Source organism: Herpailurus yagouaroundi, unplaced genomic scaffold (assembly GCF_014898765.1).
Source record: "Herpailurus yagouaroundi ecotype Mexico unplaced genomic scaffold, PumYag 198, whole genome shotgun sequence".
Classification (NCBI taxonomy): domain Eukaryota; kingdom Metazoa; phylum Chordata; class Mammalia; order Carnivora; family Felidae; genus Herpailurus; species Herpailurus yagouaroundi.
The window spans coordinates 20,656,075-20,675,558 of NW_024412429.1; the positions used below are offsets into that span (position 1 = coordinate 20,656,075).

At 38.1% G+C, this 19,484-nt stretch overlaps 1 protein-coding gene across 7 annotated transcripts in view; it reads right to left on the reverse strand.

Moving 5' to 3' along the window:
* The window catches only part of GRM1 (glutamate metabotropic receptor 1), a 434,400-nt gene that overhangs the window by 301,137 nt on the left and 113,779 nt on the right, over window positions 1-19,484 (reverse strand). For all 7 annotated transcript variants that reach the window (XM_040448935.1, XM_040448933.1, XM_040448932.1 and 4 more), the window contains exon 3: window positions 48-297. In XM_040448935.1, coding sequence (XP_040304869.1) covers window positions 48-297 — 250 coding nt within the window. The remainder of the gene's footprint in view (window positions 1-47; window positions 298-19,484) is intronic.

The window sequence follows — 19,484 nt, forward strand, 5'->3', positions numbered from 1 at the left end:
TGTGGGGGGGGGGGGTGTAAGAAAGAGAGACAGAGATTGAGATTTACCTTCCAATGAGGGAGAACTCTCCCACAACACCCAGGCGCCGCATGGCACTCAGGAGGCCTCGGACAGTCATGCCCTCGCAGAAGCAGACAACCACTCTGGCCTTGGGAAGCCTCTCCCGAAGCTTGCGCAGGAGTCGGTCAAAGCTCTTTTCCCCAGCATTGCTGTAGATTTTGTCTGAGTGGGCGATGCAGAGGCCTTCCTGGGCAGCCAGCTCTTTGAAAGCATCCATTCCGCTCTCCCCATAATTCCCTGTCCAGAAACAACCAGCAGATGTTCAAGACAACCTGGCAGCACAGCAGTTACAAGCTTGAATAAAGGCTCATTAGTTGCAAGGAATGGAGAGGACAGACTTGCCAAATAATTTGTAAATATAACTGGAACTGAAGGAAGATCTGGATGGATTCAAGAGAGTAATCAACTGTAATCAAACTATCAACTATGGAAATAATGAGAAACTATCTAACCAGGCATCCACGGTGAAACAAGTTTTGAGAAATAAAGGACTACTGCCCTATTTTACAACAGCAATCAGTAGTGGTTGTCACAGATTTTAGCAATGTGGGAAAGATCACCATATTGGGTAAGAGGTCAACCAGCACAACGAGAAGCCCTGTTTATTTGAGGGCTCACTTCTCTGGCTTCCAGTTAAGAGGCAGACACTCATGGTGACAGCAAACCCTGAAGAGTAAGAAAAACGAATGGAACACTTGGCCAGGTCAGAATAAGTAGACAATACCTAGCTGCATGGTTTAGTCAAAATCTACCATCCTCTGATGAAGTGATAGGATGATGGGAGATTTGGCCTTATTTAAGTATCATTCTAACATAAAATGTACTTTAAGAACTCATAGAAATCAACAAAATAAAACAAATACCACCATGTGCCAGTTTCCCATTTCTCTATTTCACTGCTGATTCTAGCCCCCACCTTAGTGTCCTCTGTACCTCTACCCGCTTTCCCCAAGTTTGGGCATTTCGACACCTGTGTAGATGATCCAAAACCACATCCTCCAAGTTTCTCAACCCTCTCTGTCCAATGATATTTTCTATAACCCTCTTACCTCCATGGTCACACTTTGACCTTGTTGTCACGAATTGGAACAGAGATGTTCCAATATCTCTGAATATAGATGTCAAACATCCCAGTCTCTGTTTATACCCTCTTATCTTTCAAGCCTATATATTCTGCTACCCCTACTCCAACATTTCTTCAACTTTATGGAAACCTCAAATCCATTGACTTCCCAATCTTTCTTTCCATCCTTCCTCTCATTTGCCTCTTAGCCCAGCTCATATCTTAAAGGAGTGATTATAAGGATAGGCTGTTTCCTCATAATCCTTATAATCCTCATAATCACTCCCTTACAAATTGCTTAACTCCTTTGTGTCCTCCTGACAAACCTCAATGCTAGTTAAAACAAACCATTCACCTATTCCATGTCTCCACTTGAGGACCTAAGTATGCCTGGAAAAAATTCAAAATCTTGATGATTGGTCTTATTAAAAATTCATAAGCATTCATTCCAAAAGGGGCATTCAATATTGCAATAAAATTATACGACATCTCCTCCATAAATAAAATCTCCTAGTCCCTAACATGATAATTTCATCCTTACTCTTCCCTCCTTAAATCTCCAAACTATTGGCCCCACCTCTGACCCTCATCTCAGCTGGGATCTTCATTTCATATTTCAATAAGAACACAGAAACAATACAACAAAAACTAACTCAGCCACACATCACAACATCTACAAAGTTTTCTTTGTTGGCACTCATTTCTCTGGCATTTCTCCTGCTGCAAATTTGAAGTGTTTCCATCTTAGGACAGAGCCAACTCTTACTCAGAAATACTAGGTCTCATTGCTTTTTGTCTATTCAAGAACTTTATCCTGCAATTGTCCCCTCTCTTTGCTAAAAATCAAACTATTTCCTTCTACTGGTGTCAGTAAAAAATAAAAACTAAAAATTTTTGGACTCTTTTTCTCACTTGAGTTACTATCTCATTTGCCACTCCTACTCACAACCTAGGTCTGTGTGTTTGCCTCAGCATCTGCCATGCTCTCCTTTACCACCCTTCCCATAACCTCAGAATCTTCTCTTGTCAAGGTCACCAAAAAATTCCCTGTGCCTATTTTATGATCTGTTCTCTCTTCGTCTTTATTTACCACCAAGGTGCATTCAACAGCTGGCCACACCCTCCATGATATCCTCTCAGTATCAGTCTCTGTAATGCATCCTTTCCTGATTTACTCACCACTTACTGACTACTCCTTGATGAGCAGAGGATTTTCCTCCTCTGCTCAGCCTAGAATATTGTCATGCCAGGACCTGGTCACATTCAGTCACATTCCTTCAAACAGCATTTGAATATTATGGATGAATCCCAAATGTAGGTCTACAGACCAGACTCCCCTTTGGAGCAAAAGATAGTACACTCAATTGTACCCTTGATATATCCACTTATAGACATCTTAAAGTTAACATATTTGAAATAGAATGTTTTCCCTCTCCACCTTGTAAATCTGCTCTTTCCAGGCATCTGCTGTTAGTAACTAATGCCATTGCCCACCACACTGCTCAATAACAAAGTTTAGGAACTCTTCATTTCTAGCTTTCTCCCATGTTCCAGATCCATTCCACAGACTGTTCTAAAACATTTTTAAGCTAGTCTCCTCCATTTCAACCTCAGCCATCCTAAACCAAGTGTCTTAGGTCAGGTTCCCTAAAAGCAGAGCTGAGATGAAGCTTCTTGTTCAAGTTACTTATTGAGAAGAAGAGGAGCTAGAGAATCAGGGAAGGACAGGTCAGGAATCCTAAGCAGGAATGTCATCTCAGCTACTGATAAGCTTCAGTATGATTCCACAAAAAAGTGTTACAGCAAAAACTGTAGCACAAAGTTAGCCCCACCTTTAGGCAACAGGACCCCTTTGCCACTCGGTCATTGGCTAAGGTCCATAAGAAGGGAGGGGAGTTGTAGCCTCCCAGGAAGGAGTCGGCCAAGATTTATAAAAGCTTACTTTCATAGTAGCTGGGAGATTGGTGTACAAGGCAGCTACATGTAATCTGGACAGGCCATTAACAGCATCCTCTATTCCAAGTAACTGTCAGTTCTTGCCTTCACAACTATCCTATCCTCTGATTGGTCTCCTTGCGTCTCTTCTTGTTCCCAATGATTCATTCCACCCCTAATAAACAGAGTGATCCGTTAAGGTATAAATCAGATTATATCACTTCTCTTCAAAAAGCTTCAATCACTTTCCAGCATACTTAGAATGATATCAGAACTCCCTCTCCCAAACTACCAGCCCTTTACATGGACTGAGCTTTCCAACTTCTCCACTCTCATCTCTCTGTTCACTTCCCCTCGCCCACCTTCTCTAGACCATAGCCTTCTTTCTCTCCTTGGAATACTGTAAACTCACTCATGCCTCTATATTACCTGTTTCCATCACCTGAAAAGATAATTTTCTACAGATGTTCTTATCAACCTTTCTCGATATAAATGTCATCCCTTCTGAAAAACTTTTCCTTATCAGTTATCTTAAAGAAACATCCCAGTAAATCCTGTTCATGTCCCTTGATTTTATCTTATAACCTATATTTGACACTTTTTCTTGTTAATTTTTCTCTTCCCTCTAGAATATAAGCTCCATGAGAACGCCTCTTTGTGCCTCATCCAATGATGTATCCCTAATACTGAGAACAGTTCTAGACACTAAATAAATGGTAAAAGTGCATTTGTTCTGACAGCACAATACAAAAAGGAACAAAGGTTGTAAATAAGCAACTTGAAAAAAATAAGCAAAAGTGGGTGATCAGCATATGAAAAAAATTACTGGCTCTCATTAATTATCAAGACAGTGCCACTAAAACAAGATATTTTTTCACCTGTCAAATTGCCAGAATTACAAAAATTAATAATATTTAATGTTGGCAAGACACAAATACATTTACTTTTGGTGAAAGCAGTTCAAACTTTTGGCAGACAATTTGGTAGTAGTTTTCAAATATTTTTGAGGTAAATATCAATATTCAATATATACATTATACAATAAATACATTAATGGTTAAATACATCTATAGTTAAGTCAAAATAATTTAAAAGAATAATATTATCTCCCCCCCCCCACAAAAAAGGATTTAGGATTTAAAGTTCAACATCTATAAAAGTTTCATGGGCACCGTAATAAAACCTAATGAGTTTCCTATATTGTTGAAAAGGCAGCTGTCTCATTTTCTTTTTCATAAGTTTAAATTATCAGCTAATGTATTTTCCTTTTAATTTAACCATCTTGAGTGGCGTAGTCCAGTCCATTGAAGCCCAAATGGAAGGACTGATGCATCACAAAATCCTCAGCTCCATGGACTGTGGAAACACATCATGGCTCATACAAGAGGCATTGACTGATTGTAAGCATGAAAACTAACTGGCAAGTGGACGCTCATTTGTCTACAGATGAGGGTTTGAGAAAGGATATCAGATGCCACTTTCCCATAGTAAATACACATTCAAGAATCTACAAGGTACACAAATACCACTAGCCAAGTCTCTTAGGAAAAGCACTAACATCAGTTTGTCAGAAGATGTTGTTACAAGGGCAATAACTTCATTGCTAAAGTGCCATGCTTGGATTTCAATTACAGAAAACTATTTTATTCCTTTCTTAAAATACATGCAGATTAACTTAACAAGAATTTTTTAGGTATTCAAATAACAAAATCTTTGTTTTCTAAATCCAGTAAAGACCTTAGATATACTCTAAACCCTTCAGGTTACAGACAAGGAGATTGAACCACAGACGGTCAATGGCTCACCAATGAGCATGAAGCTTATTGTGTTAGAACTAGAGCAGTTCTGAATGACTTGACTCCTAAGTTACTGCTCATTTTTCTTAATAGCAAAAGTCATTTAAATGTGCATGTTTTCATAATCAAAAAAAATGTCTGCATAGGTCAATTGGTTTCATAAAATATTTGTCCCATTTTCTGTATTCATATTTTCTTTCTCACAGACCAATTATTCATTATAGAAATTGATAGCTGAATATCATGCATTGGGCCATGTTTAAACTGCCTATTTTTCTCATTGTACCTAGAAGTCTCCAAAGTAGCACATAAATTTCCATGAGAAGAGTTATAATATTGGAAAAACAACAATAATAACTTGTACTTTTATAAATCTTTATACTTTAAAATTTGAATTCTGGGGCGCCTGGGTGGCGCAGTCGGTTAAGCGTCCGACTTCAGCCATGTCACGATCTCGCGGTCCTGAGTTCGAGCCCCACGTCGGGCTCTGGGCTGATGGCTCAGAGCCTGGAGCCTGTTTCTGATTCTGTGTCTCCCTCTCTCTCTGCCCCTCCCCCGTTCATGCTCTGTCTCTCTCTGTCCCAAAAAAATAAATAAACGTTAAAAAAATTTAAAAAAAAAAATTGAATTCATAAACATGATCTTCCTTGACTCTTAGAACAACAGCCCTATTGTACTCATTATATTGATAATAGTACTAGATGCAAAGACCATAAAAAATGGGACAAAAATTCCTACAGGAAGTTTAAAATCATGTTACTTTCACTTAGCAACAGAACTAATGACATGACATGGACAAGCGTAAGTATCTAATAGAGGTGCTATGGATTAGGAATCAGGAAATCCCACCTAAAGAATGTGCCACTTGTTGGAAAGGATATGGAGAAAAGGGAACCTTTGTATTCTATTGCTGGGAATACAAATTGATATAGCCATTAGGAAAACAGTATGAGGTTCTTTAACACATTCTGAATAGAACTACCATATGATCCAGCAAGACCATTACTAAGTATATATTTAAAGGAAGTAAAATCAGTATTTCAAGGAGATATCTGCACTTCTGTATTCATGACAGCAATATTCACAACAGCCAAGGTATGAAAACAACCTAAGTTTCCATTAGTGGATGAAAGGAAAACGAAAATGTGGTCGAGATATATGATGGAATATTAGCCATAAATAAAAGGAAATCCTGCCATTTGCAACAACATGGCTGAACCTGGAGGATGTTATCCTAAGTGAAATAAGCCAGACATAGAAAGACAAATACTACAGGATCTTACTTATGTGTAGAATCTGAAAGAGCCAAACCCATAGAGCCAGAGAGTAGAATAGTCGTTACCAGGGGTGGAAGAGTGGAAAAAATGAGAAGCTATTGGTCAAAGGGTACAAACATTCAGTTTTGAAATGAGTGAGCCCATATGTAGTTAATGATATTTATTATATACTTGAAATTTGCTAAAAGAACAGATCTTAAATGATCTTACAACACACACACACACACACACACACACACACACACACACACAGACATGTAACTATGTGAGGTAATGGTTGGCTGTGTGAATTAACTTGATTGTGGTAATCATTTCACAATGTATATGTCTATCAAACCATTACATAGTAAAACTTAAATATCTACAGTTTTATTTGTCAATTATACCTCAAGAAAACTGGGGGCACCTTTATTCTGTGTCTTAAAATATGAATAGATTTTCAACAGATAGAAAGAAAACTGGAGGACAGGTCCTCTTTGCCTCTTTCCCAGGTTATGAGCAAACAATGCCAGACTGAAACTAAAACACCCAACACTGAGCCCACCTCTGCCTCCTCTCCCCCTTCCATTCTGCCGCACAGGCCTCCTCTTGCCTTCCCTGGTTTTGAAGAACTTATTTAGATAGTTCTGTGTGCAACCCTAAAAGGAGCTGTGAGTGTATAAAGAACTGACTCTAAACAAAACTCTCAAAAAATAAAGGGCTATGTAATTGTAAACACTTAGACTTGGTAGAGAGTGGCAAATTTTCATTCAATTAGCAAATAGTTTATTGAACTCTCAACTCAAAAATTTTCTTGGGCTCTACACTTAAAGAGTTGCCAAGAAATATTGGACATTGACTCTTCCTTCAATTTGATGAATATTTACTACGTGTCTGGCACTGTGCTACACATCTTAGCATTTCATTAGTTCATCACTCCAAAAAAAAAGTTTTACAGAGGATGACATAGAAGCTATATAATGTTAAGTAACTTGTTCAAGGTCAACAGTGGTGGATCTAGGATTTCACATCTAACTCGGAACTTCTTGCTTATCACCATCACTTCGCACTGCCTCCTACATGAACTTATACATAGTGGTGAGAGCATGACACAACCACACAAAATATAGCAGCAGTAATAAGTTATAAATGCTTCATGGGAAATGAAAAATAGCATAATACCAAATCTCGGAATAAGAAAACCGAGATGATCAGAGAATGCCTCTTTGAAAAGTAAAAATGAAACTGGGCTTTGAAGAACGTAAGCAAGAGGTTGGCATTCAGGGTGAATGGGAGCAAATGAGAAACCACAAAAAAGATTTTTAGAGGCAAAGAGTAGAGAAGTCCCACTGGAGCAGAAGGCTCATGGTTTATAGAACTACACTCTGTATAACAGATCCCTAGAAGCATCTGGCATACCACTACAAGATTGCAACATGGAAATGTGCTATATGGTACTGTGTTGTAACAGATTTTATAACAGACTTTATCACTGTTATAATGTTGCCTAAATCCTAGAGAGTGAGAGAGAAAGGCAAGAGTGGCATCTGACAAAGCCCATAAAATATAATAATAAAATATGTTGAAAACCTTAATTCCTATCTTATGTGACAAAATAAACTGCAGAGTAAATCAAGATTTTTCTATAAAACGAAGCTTCTAAATAGAACCTAAGGGGAAGAGAACATGGGGTTTACAAAGAAATTCCCATTGTTTGAAAAGTAATTTAAAATTTTAAATATAACAGAACTAGACATTATTGCCTATACAGAGCAAAGTTTTAAAAGGTACTGAAAATGGGGATAAAAATAGAACTATCTCAGGAGAGAAAAAATAATCATTATAACTCTGAATTTTCTAAGCTACATATGATTTTAAAGTTGCATATGATTATCCAACCAGATCAACAGACATTCATTCATAAAAGATTGATTTCTAGTGATTTGGTAGCTAAATTTCATTGAGCAAGCAAGCTATAAAACAAAATTGTGTTGGATTTCATAATGTCTTGTATGAACCACCACCATGGCAAAAAGTAGGCAAAGAAGACTAGTCCTTACATTGGTCATTTTTTTCTTCTACTCTTAAAATTAACTGGGGACATATTCAAGATACAATCTCAGCTCCATTTGGTGGCTATACTCACATTTCGGCCATCATATTGAACCAAGTTCAAGCCCTGTTATTACACCTTCATAAATTATCCTGGTCAAACAAATACATTGAACACAGCTCATCCCTATGTATTTATACATCAGTTATATGAGCAGAAACATTCATACAGGGAAAATACATAGATATTCCTTCACTTCCCTTAATGAAAAAAAATGCTTTTGTTTTGAAAGATCCATCAGTATCATGCTTTAGACTTCCTTAATCCCTGCTCTATTTCGTGCTCATACCTTACAAACCTCTTTTGGTATTCCATAGTCGTAGCAGGCTCCCAGATGATGAAACCCCATGGTTTGTGAACTAGTCCCTGTCTGACAGCTTGAAAACTTAACGACTTTGCCTCCTGGGACAACTTGGGCAAGTAGGATAATGACCCATTTTTAAAAGAATTATGAAGAAATTTGTTTTCACAGCACCTTCTGGGAATCTATTACAATATTCAATAACTATCACTATCAGGAAATTCTTCTTTTTGATGTAAATTCCTTACAGTGAAATCTAAGTTCATTCCCTCTTCGTTTTTAGTGAAGAAAGATACCAGCTGGTATGAATTTGGTTTTTTTGTTTTGTTTTGTTTTGTTTTGTTTTGTTTTGTTTTTTTGTGTTTTTTTGAAATCTTTCTGGAAGCCAAATTCAGTTTTCTCTTCTCCCAGAAAAACAGTCCCTGTTACTTCCACCTTTCCTGACAACCTTTTAATTTGTCTGGTTCTCCCACTTCAAACCTAAAAAATGTTATGTCTCCCTTGCCTCCATCCCAATACCTGCAGGCAGCATTATGGGTCTGGCCAATCAGAGTCAGAGGAAGGTGAGTCATCAGCTACATTAGGGGCAGTAAGGGAATTTATATGCAAGGTCAGTGAAGGAACTGCCTCACACAAAGCATTCAAAGGAAAAAGGGATCACTTTTATGAGCAATTTCCCAGCCTGACCCCCAACAACCACAGTTTGGGCAGGTATAGTTATAGCACCCAGTGGAAGAAGGAAATTTACCAAAAAGTGACTGTCATCTCTATGCAATAGGATGGAACCAAGTAATCTTGCCCTTTTGCCACATCAAGTTTCCAGGTAGGTATTACAGGCGAGTGAATAAGAGGATGAATCTTGGAGGAAGATCAACCTGGTTTGAATCCTGGATCTGGATAAAGACATAGAGAGCCTTTAAAGTGCTTTCTTTAAGCTTTGGTTTCCTCTTGTGTAAAATGGGGATCACAATAGGCATCACAAAGACTTGTCATGATTATTAAATCATATGTGTTAATAAATACAAAGTTCCCAGACATACAAAAAGTTCAGGGAGTGGTGTCTATTTTTACTTTCCATCCATGCCTCTCCCAAGTTGTAGAATCTAAAATTGGACATGAGCTTTAGCAGTGACCCAAGAGCTTTAGATTCCTTTATTTCCATGTTCCTATTTATAAAGCCCAATCTTGTGATTTTTTTTTTAACTACAGTGCTTTGCTCTCCATTCATGGTCACCTTGTTTCCAGGTTGTCCCTAATTTATTTTTTCTACCAGTCTTGAGCAAAGCAATTCCTCCCCTATTTTGTTTTTGCACTTTGGGTACTTACATGCAATGCATTCAGAAGTCTATGTTTGTCTACATTGAATCTCTGTCACTGAGTCTTTTAAGTCATAACTGTCTCGTATCTATTTTAGAGCTTTACACAATCACCCAGTTTGTTGTTTCTCTCACTCGAATCCTTTATAATATGGAGAAAGAAGTTAAGAGAAGAAAAAACTGGTATAAAAATACAAAAGGATATCATTATTCCTGCAGAAAAGCCACATTTTTCCATTTCAGTTTTCATGTGAAGGAAAGAGGTTCACAGAGGCAGCTCCTGTCACACCTGTCCACTCTTTCTGCCTATCCGGTTTTATATATACAAACAAACCTGGGAAGATTATATACAGCAACAACAAGTTCAGAATAAGTACCCCAATACACACACACACACACACACACACATATACACACACTAAAATTATGTATATATTTTAATGATAACACGGTGCTGGCAAGAGTTCAAGGAAATAAGCACTCTCATATACTACCAATGGTAGCATAAACTGTTCCCATCTTTTTGGTAAAAAATTTATAATATAGATGTTTTAAATCATATTTGTACTTCTTGACTCAAAAATTTAGTTTGCAGTAATTAATTTCATTGCCACCAAGTTCTAGTTATAAGGATGTCCATCACAGCACGTAATTGGAAAACATAACAGAAACAAACAAAAAAAACCCTTGTGCTCTACCGTAGAAGATTGGTTGAATAACTATTGTGTATTTACATTAAAAACACATGCAACCATTTCAAAGATGATGTAAAATTGTTTGATGTCATCAAAAATACTTATATTGTTAAGTACAAAAAAATTAAAAATAGTACACAAAGTGCAAAATTTTACATTTTAAAAGTACAATTTTTACTGTGTATTTATATTTATATAGAGAGAAAGTAAAGAATATGCATGAAATTTTTTTTATTTTATTTTTTAGTAGCATCTGGTGCAATGATGATTTCAGGAGTAGATGCCTTAGTGCCCCTTATGCATTTAGCCCATCCTCCCCTCCCACAACCCCTCCAGCAACCCTCAGTTTGTTTTCCATATTTATGAGTCTCTGTTTTGTCCCCATCCCTGTTTTTACATTATTTTTGTTTCCCTTCCCTTATGTTAATCTGTTTTGTCTCTTAAAGTCCTCATATGATTGAAGTCATATGATTTTTGTCTTTCTCTAATTTCACTTAGCATAATACCCTCCAGTTCCATCCACATAGTTATGCATGAAAATGTTAACAGTGGTTTTCTGTAGATGGTAGAATCATATGTAATTATGTTTTTATATTTTTATTATCTTTGTCTTCTAACTTATCTACAATAATCATGAATTATTTTGTTAGTAAAAATGATTGGAATTGGGGCGCCTGGGTGGCGCAGTCGGTTAAGCGTCCGACTTCAGCCAGGTCACGATCTCGTGGTCCGTGAGTTCGAGCCCCACGTCGGGCTCTGGGCTGATGGCTCAGAGCCTGGAGCCTGTTTCCGATTCTGTGTCTCCCTCTCTCTCTGCCCCTCGCCCGTTCATGCTCTGTCTCTCTCTGTCCCAAAAATAAATAATAAAACGTTGAAAAAAAAATGATTGGAATAAAATACATATGGTATGGTTTTCATCTGAATATCATGCTAACCATAGCTATTACGGGGTATATGAGAAATTTTTTCAGAAGGGAAATGAGCCTCTCATAATGACAGCATAACAATATTTCTTCCTAAAAAAAAAAAAAAATAAGAAATACTAAGGCTATAATGAATGTCCATAGCAAAGTTGACCATAGACCTTGTGCTATTTCCTGAGATATCTAATCTACATATTTGGATTGAGAGAGCATGTGTAATACATATGGCTCTTATGTTTGGGACCCTGAAATGTGAAATGAGCTGCCCTAATTTATTAAGAAGTTTCTCTCTCTCCCCTCCCTCTCTCTCTTTAATATCTAATGAGATTTAGTCTAATCTAATGAGATTAGATGTAAATTTCCTCATCTACTGAGCTTCTGCCCTAAAAAAAGGTATAAAAGGCTCTGAACACCCTGTCTGCTGTAAACTTCCTACAAGCACTAGGCTACAGGCCTGGCCATCTCTTCTCCATGACAAGGAAGCACTTCAGGTTGAGACCAGGGTGGCTGGCCCGTTAAAGTCTCTCCCCTTTGAACAAAGGACTAGAAGCAGTGTGAATAATGCCTTAATATTATTTGGGCATTACTTCTAATAGGCAATAAAGATAAATAAAACCTGTTTAACCAGTTTCCGTGTCTTGGTGTCTTGAACATTCTGTCTGAAGTTAAAAGATATTGAAATATAGCTTGGCCCGGGAAGGGTAAACAACACTAATATTACCAGATCCTAAAGCAGTGGTATAGGGTGAAAATTGATAGAGATCTTATTATGTCTTAATCATCTTCTTTTAACTTCACTACACCCTTATTACCTCATTTGGCCATAGTTATCTCCATTCACAAAGGAATCTGAGACCTAACAACATAAAGCAACTTACCCAAAAATTGTCACAGCTGCAATTTGAATTCAGATATGTCCTGACTCTGAAGTCTATGGCTTTTAATTACCTACCCCCTGGCATAGTTGTTGTTTCAAACTCTAGTCGTTTCCTCCATATTATCCATTCGCGTATCCTTCCTCACTAAAAAATACCTGATTATGTCTGGGGTGACTGTGCATAGCCAAAAATATCTACTTTCCCATAGTCCCTTGTGGATAGAGATGCAGATGTGACCCAGTTCCAGACAAGGAGATTTAAGGCTAGGTGAGGCTTCTGGGAAATTTTTGAAAAGGTCAGATGGCAGGCATGCTTCTGGGGCCTTTTTTTTTTTCCCTTCTCTCTATACCAGTAGATGAACCTGAGCCTGGAGGTGCAGCAGCCATGCAGTAACAGTGAAGGGTGAACTATGAGGAGGAAGCATATACATGAAGCCTGGGGCAGCAGAAGACAGAGCAGCCCGGTACCTGGTAGCATTCCTGTGCTTCATTCTGCTCCTGGACTCCCTTCCTCTGGATGCTTTCTTGCATAAAAATGAGAGATGAATTCCTACCTGCTAAGCCACTTTTAAGATGGTTTTCTACTATTTGCAGATGAACACATTCTTCTTGGTCCTCTATATGACATTACTGTAAAAATTCCAGGACAAGAGCCAGAAGTCTTGATTGTCTCTAGCTCTGACCTTGAACTGCTTATCATTCTGTCTTCTTTGCTCATGCTTAAAAGACAGGTTCATACCAGGCGATCTTTAAGTTTCCTTATAGCAAGAGCATTTGGTGATTCTAGAACAATATGAATCAGCACTCTTTCATAATCTAGACCTTCATGTCAAAACATATTTCCTATTCTCAGTACTCAGAGTAAGCATCTGCTTAGCAGAATTTTTTTCAACAGCTTCTTCTTCCCCAATCTGATCTTTTACAAGTGTATTACTGTAGGGGAGGAGAAAGTATTTGTTGTGTAATCATTTAACATGTAACTTGCCCGCAGGTTTATTTTTGCCAACTTTTAGGTGTAGAGTCACTGAAAATCAGAGAACAAGACACTGCCTTGCAGAAACAGGCAAATATGAGAAAACAAAGCTGCTTAGACAACAAGCTCATTAGGTGAACCGGAAGGAGTAGAAAGACATACTGGTCAGTGTCACTGGACTGTTATTCATCAGAATCCAGGTGTTCCTTTACCCCTCCAAGGAGCTGCTTTTAGCCACCTTTTGTTCAGCAGAATTAACCCAGTCCTATTACTAAGCTCTTGGTTTCCTCCTACTAACCTAACTTTTTACATCTTTTACATGATCAGTATAAAATTCCATTTAACTGAGTCAAATAGATTTTACCTTGAGTCAAAAGGAAATTAGCCTATGGAGGAAGATTGTCTGTAATCCAAAGGACAAGCGAGCCTCCTGTAGTAAATGTAAGCAGACTAAAATCCCTTAAATTTGGAAAGGTTCTGTGAAACCTAACCAGGGTTTGGTTCTGCTTCTGTCTAGGACCATGTGCAAACTCTGGGACTCCCCTGGGTTCCAGTTTCCTTATCTGTAAAGTGAGCTTGTTGCACTGGATAATGTCTGACATCTTCTACTATGAAGTTGTAAGGCTAGCCCTGGTATTATGCATCATGGTGAGAAAGCTTATTCCACACCACTCTGCATTACAGAGCCTTCGTCTGACCTGTATTTCACTCGCATTCAAGTTAGGCAGAAAAGCTTCCCCATGATGCAGCCAATACTGTTAGAGTAATATCATTTGTTTACAGGAGAGGTAGCATGGCAGAATGGTGGAGAGCAGGAACCCTGGAACCAGAGAGCCCTGAGCTCAAATTCTGATTTCCCATCTATTAGCTGTGGGACTTCAGGTAAGTCAGTTAATTTATCTGTGCTTTGGTTCATCTGTAAAATGGAAATAATAATAGTAACCACCTCTTAGAGTTGTTTTAAGAATCAAATGACTTGTTATATAAATGAATGTTAGAATAATGTAAGTACTATATGAGAGTTTATTATTTATTTGGCTAACATTTGTTGAGCTCTATGTGCTAAGCACCAGAAGCCCTTTACATCATTCTCTCCTTTTGCCCTCAGCAACCCACAGCGTACCATTTATCATATGATAAAACTGAGGCTTGGAAAAATTGCTAATATCTGCATATGTGGGAAATAGGAGAGAAGGGAACTCAGCCCTGGCAGTCGGAGTCCAGAGCCTGCAATCTTATTTGACGTGCTGTAGGAGGACCAGATGCACGAGTCCAGCCTGGAGGGATGAATCAGACAGGTCAGGGGGACTGCAAGGAAGGCTGTGTCTATGTGTGATGATGAACAAGGCAGAGTCATTGAGGTGCCAACTAAGCACACAACCAAGTAAATGTCACTGGGCATTTTATCTGATCCTCAGGCCAGTGTATTTGGAATAAGGCCTACACACAATGCTATTAAAAGTGCTGGCAAAGGCCCATCTAGCCCAAGATGCTTCTTTCACTGGTACCTGAAATTCTGCCATTAGCAAGACATGACTTTTTTCTTTCTACTGGGAAAAAAATGCTTCTGGAAGAGGTAACCTATTAAAGTCCTGACATCCTGATCTGATTTGGCTTAGCAGATCTTTCTGAAAGCAGTGGGCAGCTGGAAGGATCATGATGCCATGGAAATGCCAGGCTGCAAAGCAGAGCAGTACACAGAAGGCGACTTCTCAATTCTACAGCACACTGGGTCTCGGGTACTTTCCTGTGGTTATCCTTGGATCATATGCAAGCATGCTCTGATGGTGAATAATTCTTTACATCTGTTATTTAAAATCTTCACAGTACATTTTGACAAGAAGACTAAAGAGGGAACTGGATGGGCATTTAATGAGATGACAAACAAAGATGATACAGTTAATGGTAATGCTAGAGTTAAAACATACATAAATAAAATATGAAGAGTTCGGGGGCGCCTGGGTGGCGCAGTCGGTTGAGCGTCCGACTTCAGCCAGGTCACGATCTCGCGGTCCGGGAGTTCGAGCCCCGCGTCGGGCTCTGGGCTGATGGCTCGGAGCCTGGAGCCTGTTTCCGATTCTGTGTCTCCCTCTCTCTCTGCCCCTCCCCCGTTCATGCTCTGTCTCTCTCTGTCCCAAAAATAAATAAACGTTGAAAAAAAATTAAAAAAAAAATATGAAGAGTTCGCAAAGAATCTGAGTAGAAATCATCCACTGTAATTTCCTTTATCCATATGTGGTATCTGTTTCCTTATCCCTATGTGTTAACACAATATATAATTTAATAGCTGAAAACTGAAAATGTGTCATGGTCCAGTTTCCCATTTTGGTATGAAATAATCATCCATTTTCACCATTAAAAACCAAGAAAGGAAACATTATTTGTAAGAAGCCCATATTGGGAATCAAGCATTTTAGGTAAGCTTGGGCTATCACATTGCAGTGCAGAGTGAATCCTTTGCAGGCTTGCTTTCCTCTGAGCTGCCTTCCAATTTGAAGAGCTTTGAGTTGATGAACCACACAGGAACTGTTGATTAAGTTCTTCCTATGACACTTTGCCAAGATCTATGACAGCCAAATCACAACCATCCAATATCTCTGACTTATTATAGAGAAATGATAGCAGACATGTAGAACTCACATAAGCAACTCTCTAATCTCCATTTTCCTACCATCACGAGGGAACATAGAAAGATAAGTACCACATCCCAAGAATGGATATGATCTCTTTGTTGTTCAATTATCTTCTAGCATATGTGTGTCAGGCAGAGGGAGGCACTTACGGGCAAACAAATGAATAGAAGAGAGTCCATGCACTAGATAAACTCAGGTCTGGAAGAATCAGATATGCAAAGGAATGATTGCATCACGCGGATGGTGCTGAAGTGCAGGCCATAGGAAAGAGTATCCACACTCTGTTGGCAAGAATAGGAAAGGCTTCCCCAAGGAAGGAAAAGCTGTACTTGGTTTTAAAGAAGCTAAGTATTTTGATTCCGAAAGACCAGAAAGTTAAAGCATTAATACTATATCTTACACATTTGTCTGTTCCTTGGACCCATTCTAATACAAGAGTAATTATAGGTCTTTGCAGTTAACTAAAAAAAAAAAGAAAAGAAAAGAATAAGAGAGGAATAAACAATAAAATGTATGACAATTCCAAATACATACATACACAGACACATACATGCATATAACTATGTGTGAACAATACACTAAAAAGTCGTCTTTAATGGAAACTAATTTAAATATATTTATATGCACATTAAAAATGAAACCATGCTAGGGCACCTGGGTGGCTCAGTTGGTTGAGCGTCCAACTTCAGCTCAGGTCACGATCTCACAGCTTGTGAGTTCAAGCCCCACATCAGGCTCTGTGCTGACAACTCAGAGCCGGAGCATGCTTTGGATTCTGTATCTCCCTCTCTCTCTCTGCCCCTAACCCACTCGCATTCTGTCTCCGTCTCTCTCAAAAATAAATAAACATTAAAAAAGTTGCTTTAAAAAATGTAACCATGTGATTTCCTTACTCTTTCTCATCTATAACCTATCGGTTCCTTAATCTATGTTGAATCTATCCACTGTCATTACCTTAGTCCAGTCTTCATTGTCTCTGTCTCCAGGACTACTGTAAGTCTTCTGTGTAAAAGACACTCTTATTTCTCTCCAATCCATTCTCAACCCAGAAATTATGGCTATCTTAAACACAATTGGATCAACTCATTTACTGGCTCAGATCTCCTTAGTGGTTTCCCCTGACACTTAGGATGGAATCCAAAAGTCACATGGCCCTGTGTGACCTCCTGCTTCCTGCCATGCCCACTTCACTTCTTACCACTTTACCAGTCATTTCTGCAGCCACATGGGACCCCTTTTTGTTTTCAAATGTATAAATCTCTCTTTGCTCAGAACCTTGACTCATTTGCTTCCCTCCATCTTTGTTAGACTTACTTCTTTTTCATCATTCAGGTTTGAGTTTCTCAGCTCTGTCTCTTACTCATGGACATCTTCCCTAACCACCTGATATAAAGTGACCCCCATGTTAGCTCCATCACCACACCCTGTTTATTTCCTTCATAGCACTTATGGTGAGATATGGATAAATGTGTAACTATATATATATATATATATATATATATATATATATATATTAGTGTGGCTATTTGCTTAATGCCTGTATACCCCATTACTGTGTATACTTGTGAAGGTAAGGGCCACATCTGTATCACCTTTGTCCAGTTCAGTGCATGGGCAATGTTTCAACTCAATAACTTGTTGGACAACTCACGAGTATGGACCAATTCATGTAGCAAATATATGATTAGTCTGCCTGATAAAAACTCTTTATCCCCTTGAAATATGATTATATTGGATTACAAGTCCCAAAGGAATTCAGGAGGTATGTATCACTGCCCTTTAGCATTTTATATATATAATATTTTATGTATATAATTTTAGAGCACAGGGAATCTTAGAGATTACCTTATCTCTAACCCTTATTTTATAAGTGGGCTTCAAAAAAAGTGAAGAAAATTGCCATGGTCACAAAGAAATTTAGTGGCAGCACCACATCAAAACCCAGGGCTCCTAATTTTGGGGACAGCAATCTCTCTACCACATAGCCCTATAAAATAGAACTGTACATTACCGTTCAGAATGCTCCACACATGCAAAAAGTGACATGTAGGGGGAGAAAACTAGTCTTGAAATTTACTTTAAGACCATAGCATCCTGTGACAGTGGGAACACATTTATTCTCAGCCACTGCTCAATGAAATAATCAATGAAATGTGTGCTGTCCTCCCAGTTCCCAAGTTTTAATTGATTAAATAGCTACTTAGAAGAGTAGGCAGTGTTTACTTTTTCTAATTCTGGAAACAATATATAATGTCTTCATAGAGTTATTATGAAGCTAACTTTCTTCTAGGGAGAAACAATAGCCCTTGGGGGAAGAGCTCACTAGGGCCTTCAGTTTACTCTAGGCTGCCCAGAAAAGTGGCAACAATTTGGATCTGAGTTCATCAGTAGTGGTAACAGTGATAATTCCACTCTAAGAAGAATTAGTTAATGAGGAAGTTGAAGAGCATGACAGCAGATACATTTTTATTCATATATTTATTTCCTTCATGTAATTAGAAGGAACTTCAGAAAGAATTTAGCCCAACAAATGCATTTCTGCACAACATTACAGTCTGAGCTTGGGTAAAATCTCTTGCTTCTTAATATTAAACCTCTCAGAAAGTAATTGCCTCCTTTCTTAGACTTTTCTAAGTGAAATTAATGATGATTTAATACCGAAAATAAGATTATCTAAAGCTTTACCTCTGAAAACACCAAATAACTTCATCATTAATAAAATATAGTAGAAGGTGAGTTCATTGAGGGAAAAAATAGCTTATCACAATGTTTCCTTTAAATCTTAACATAGTATTGGGAGTTAACTACCATGAAAATTTTAAAAACTTTAAAAATATAAAACCAAACAAATTCATTTTCAACTATTCAACATTTACTTTCTCTTGTCTATCATACATTCTTCACCTGTTATTCTTTAAAAAAACTTTATGATTTACTTCCGTTATTGCTTATTTACATTTAAAACATAAATGTCATAACTAATAAGTGCACTGACTGATACAATGCCTTATAAAGTTCTTTGTATTTTTCTTTGAAAAAAAAAAGAAGGAAGAGAGGGAGGAAGGGAGAAGGGTAGGAAGAAAGGGAGAAGAAAGGGATGGGGAAGAGAGGAAAACTAAACTCTAGAGCCTTAGGAAACAACAGTGAAAATATAATCAACCCTTTTTTTAACCTGTTCTCAAAATCTTGAGCCATAGCAGTGTAATTCAACTATAGTATGGTAGAATTCTCCATGACTTATAGTTACCTGAATTATCCTAATTATACAATGAAGCAGCATCAGGATTGAATATCGACAGCCAACATTTCTCTTCCCATAATTGCCTTGCTAAAGCCAATATACCTGAAATCTTACAGTCTGACCACCAGAAATGTCTAGACTGCAAAATGGATGCCTGTGCCCTAACTGATCTTTTTGCTCTGGATAGGAAAAGAAAAAAAAAGCTCCTGGCATCTGTGACTTTAGCTTTAAGCATCTGGGTTCCAGACAAACCATGATCCTGAACTGATAACCCAAGTTCCCTCAGGAGTCAGAAAACCCCA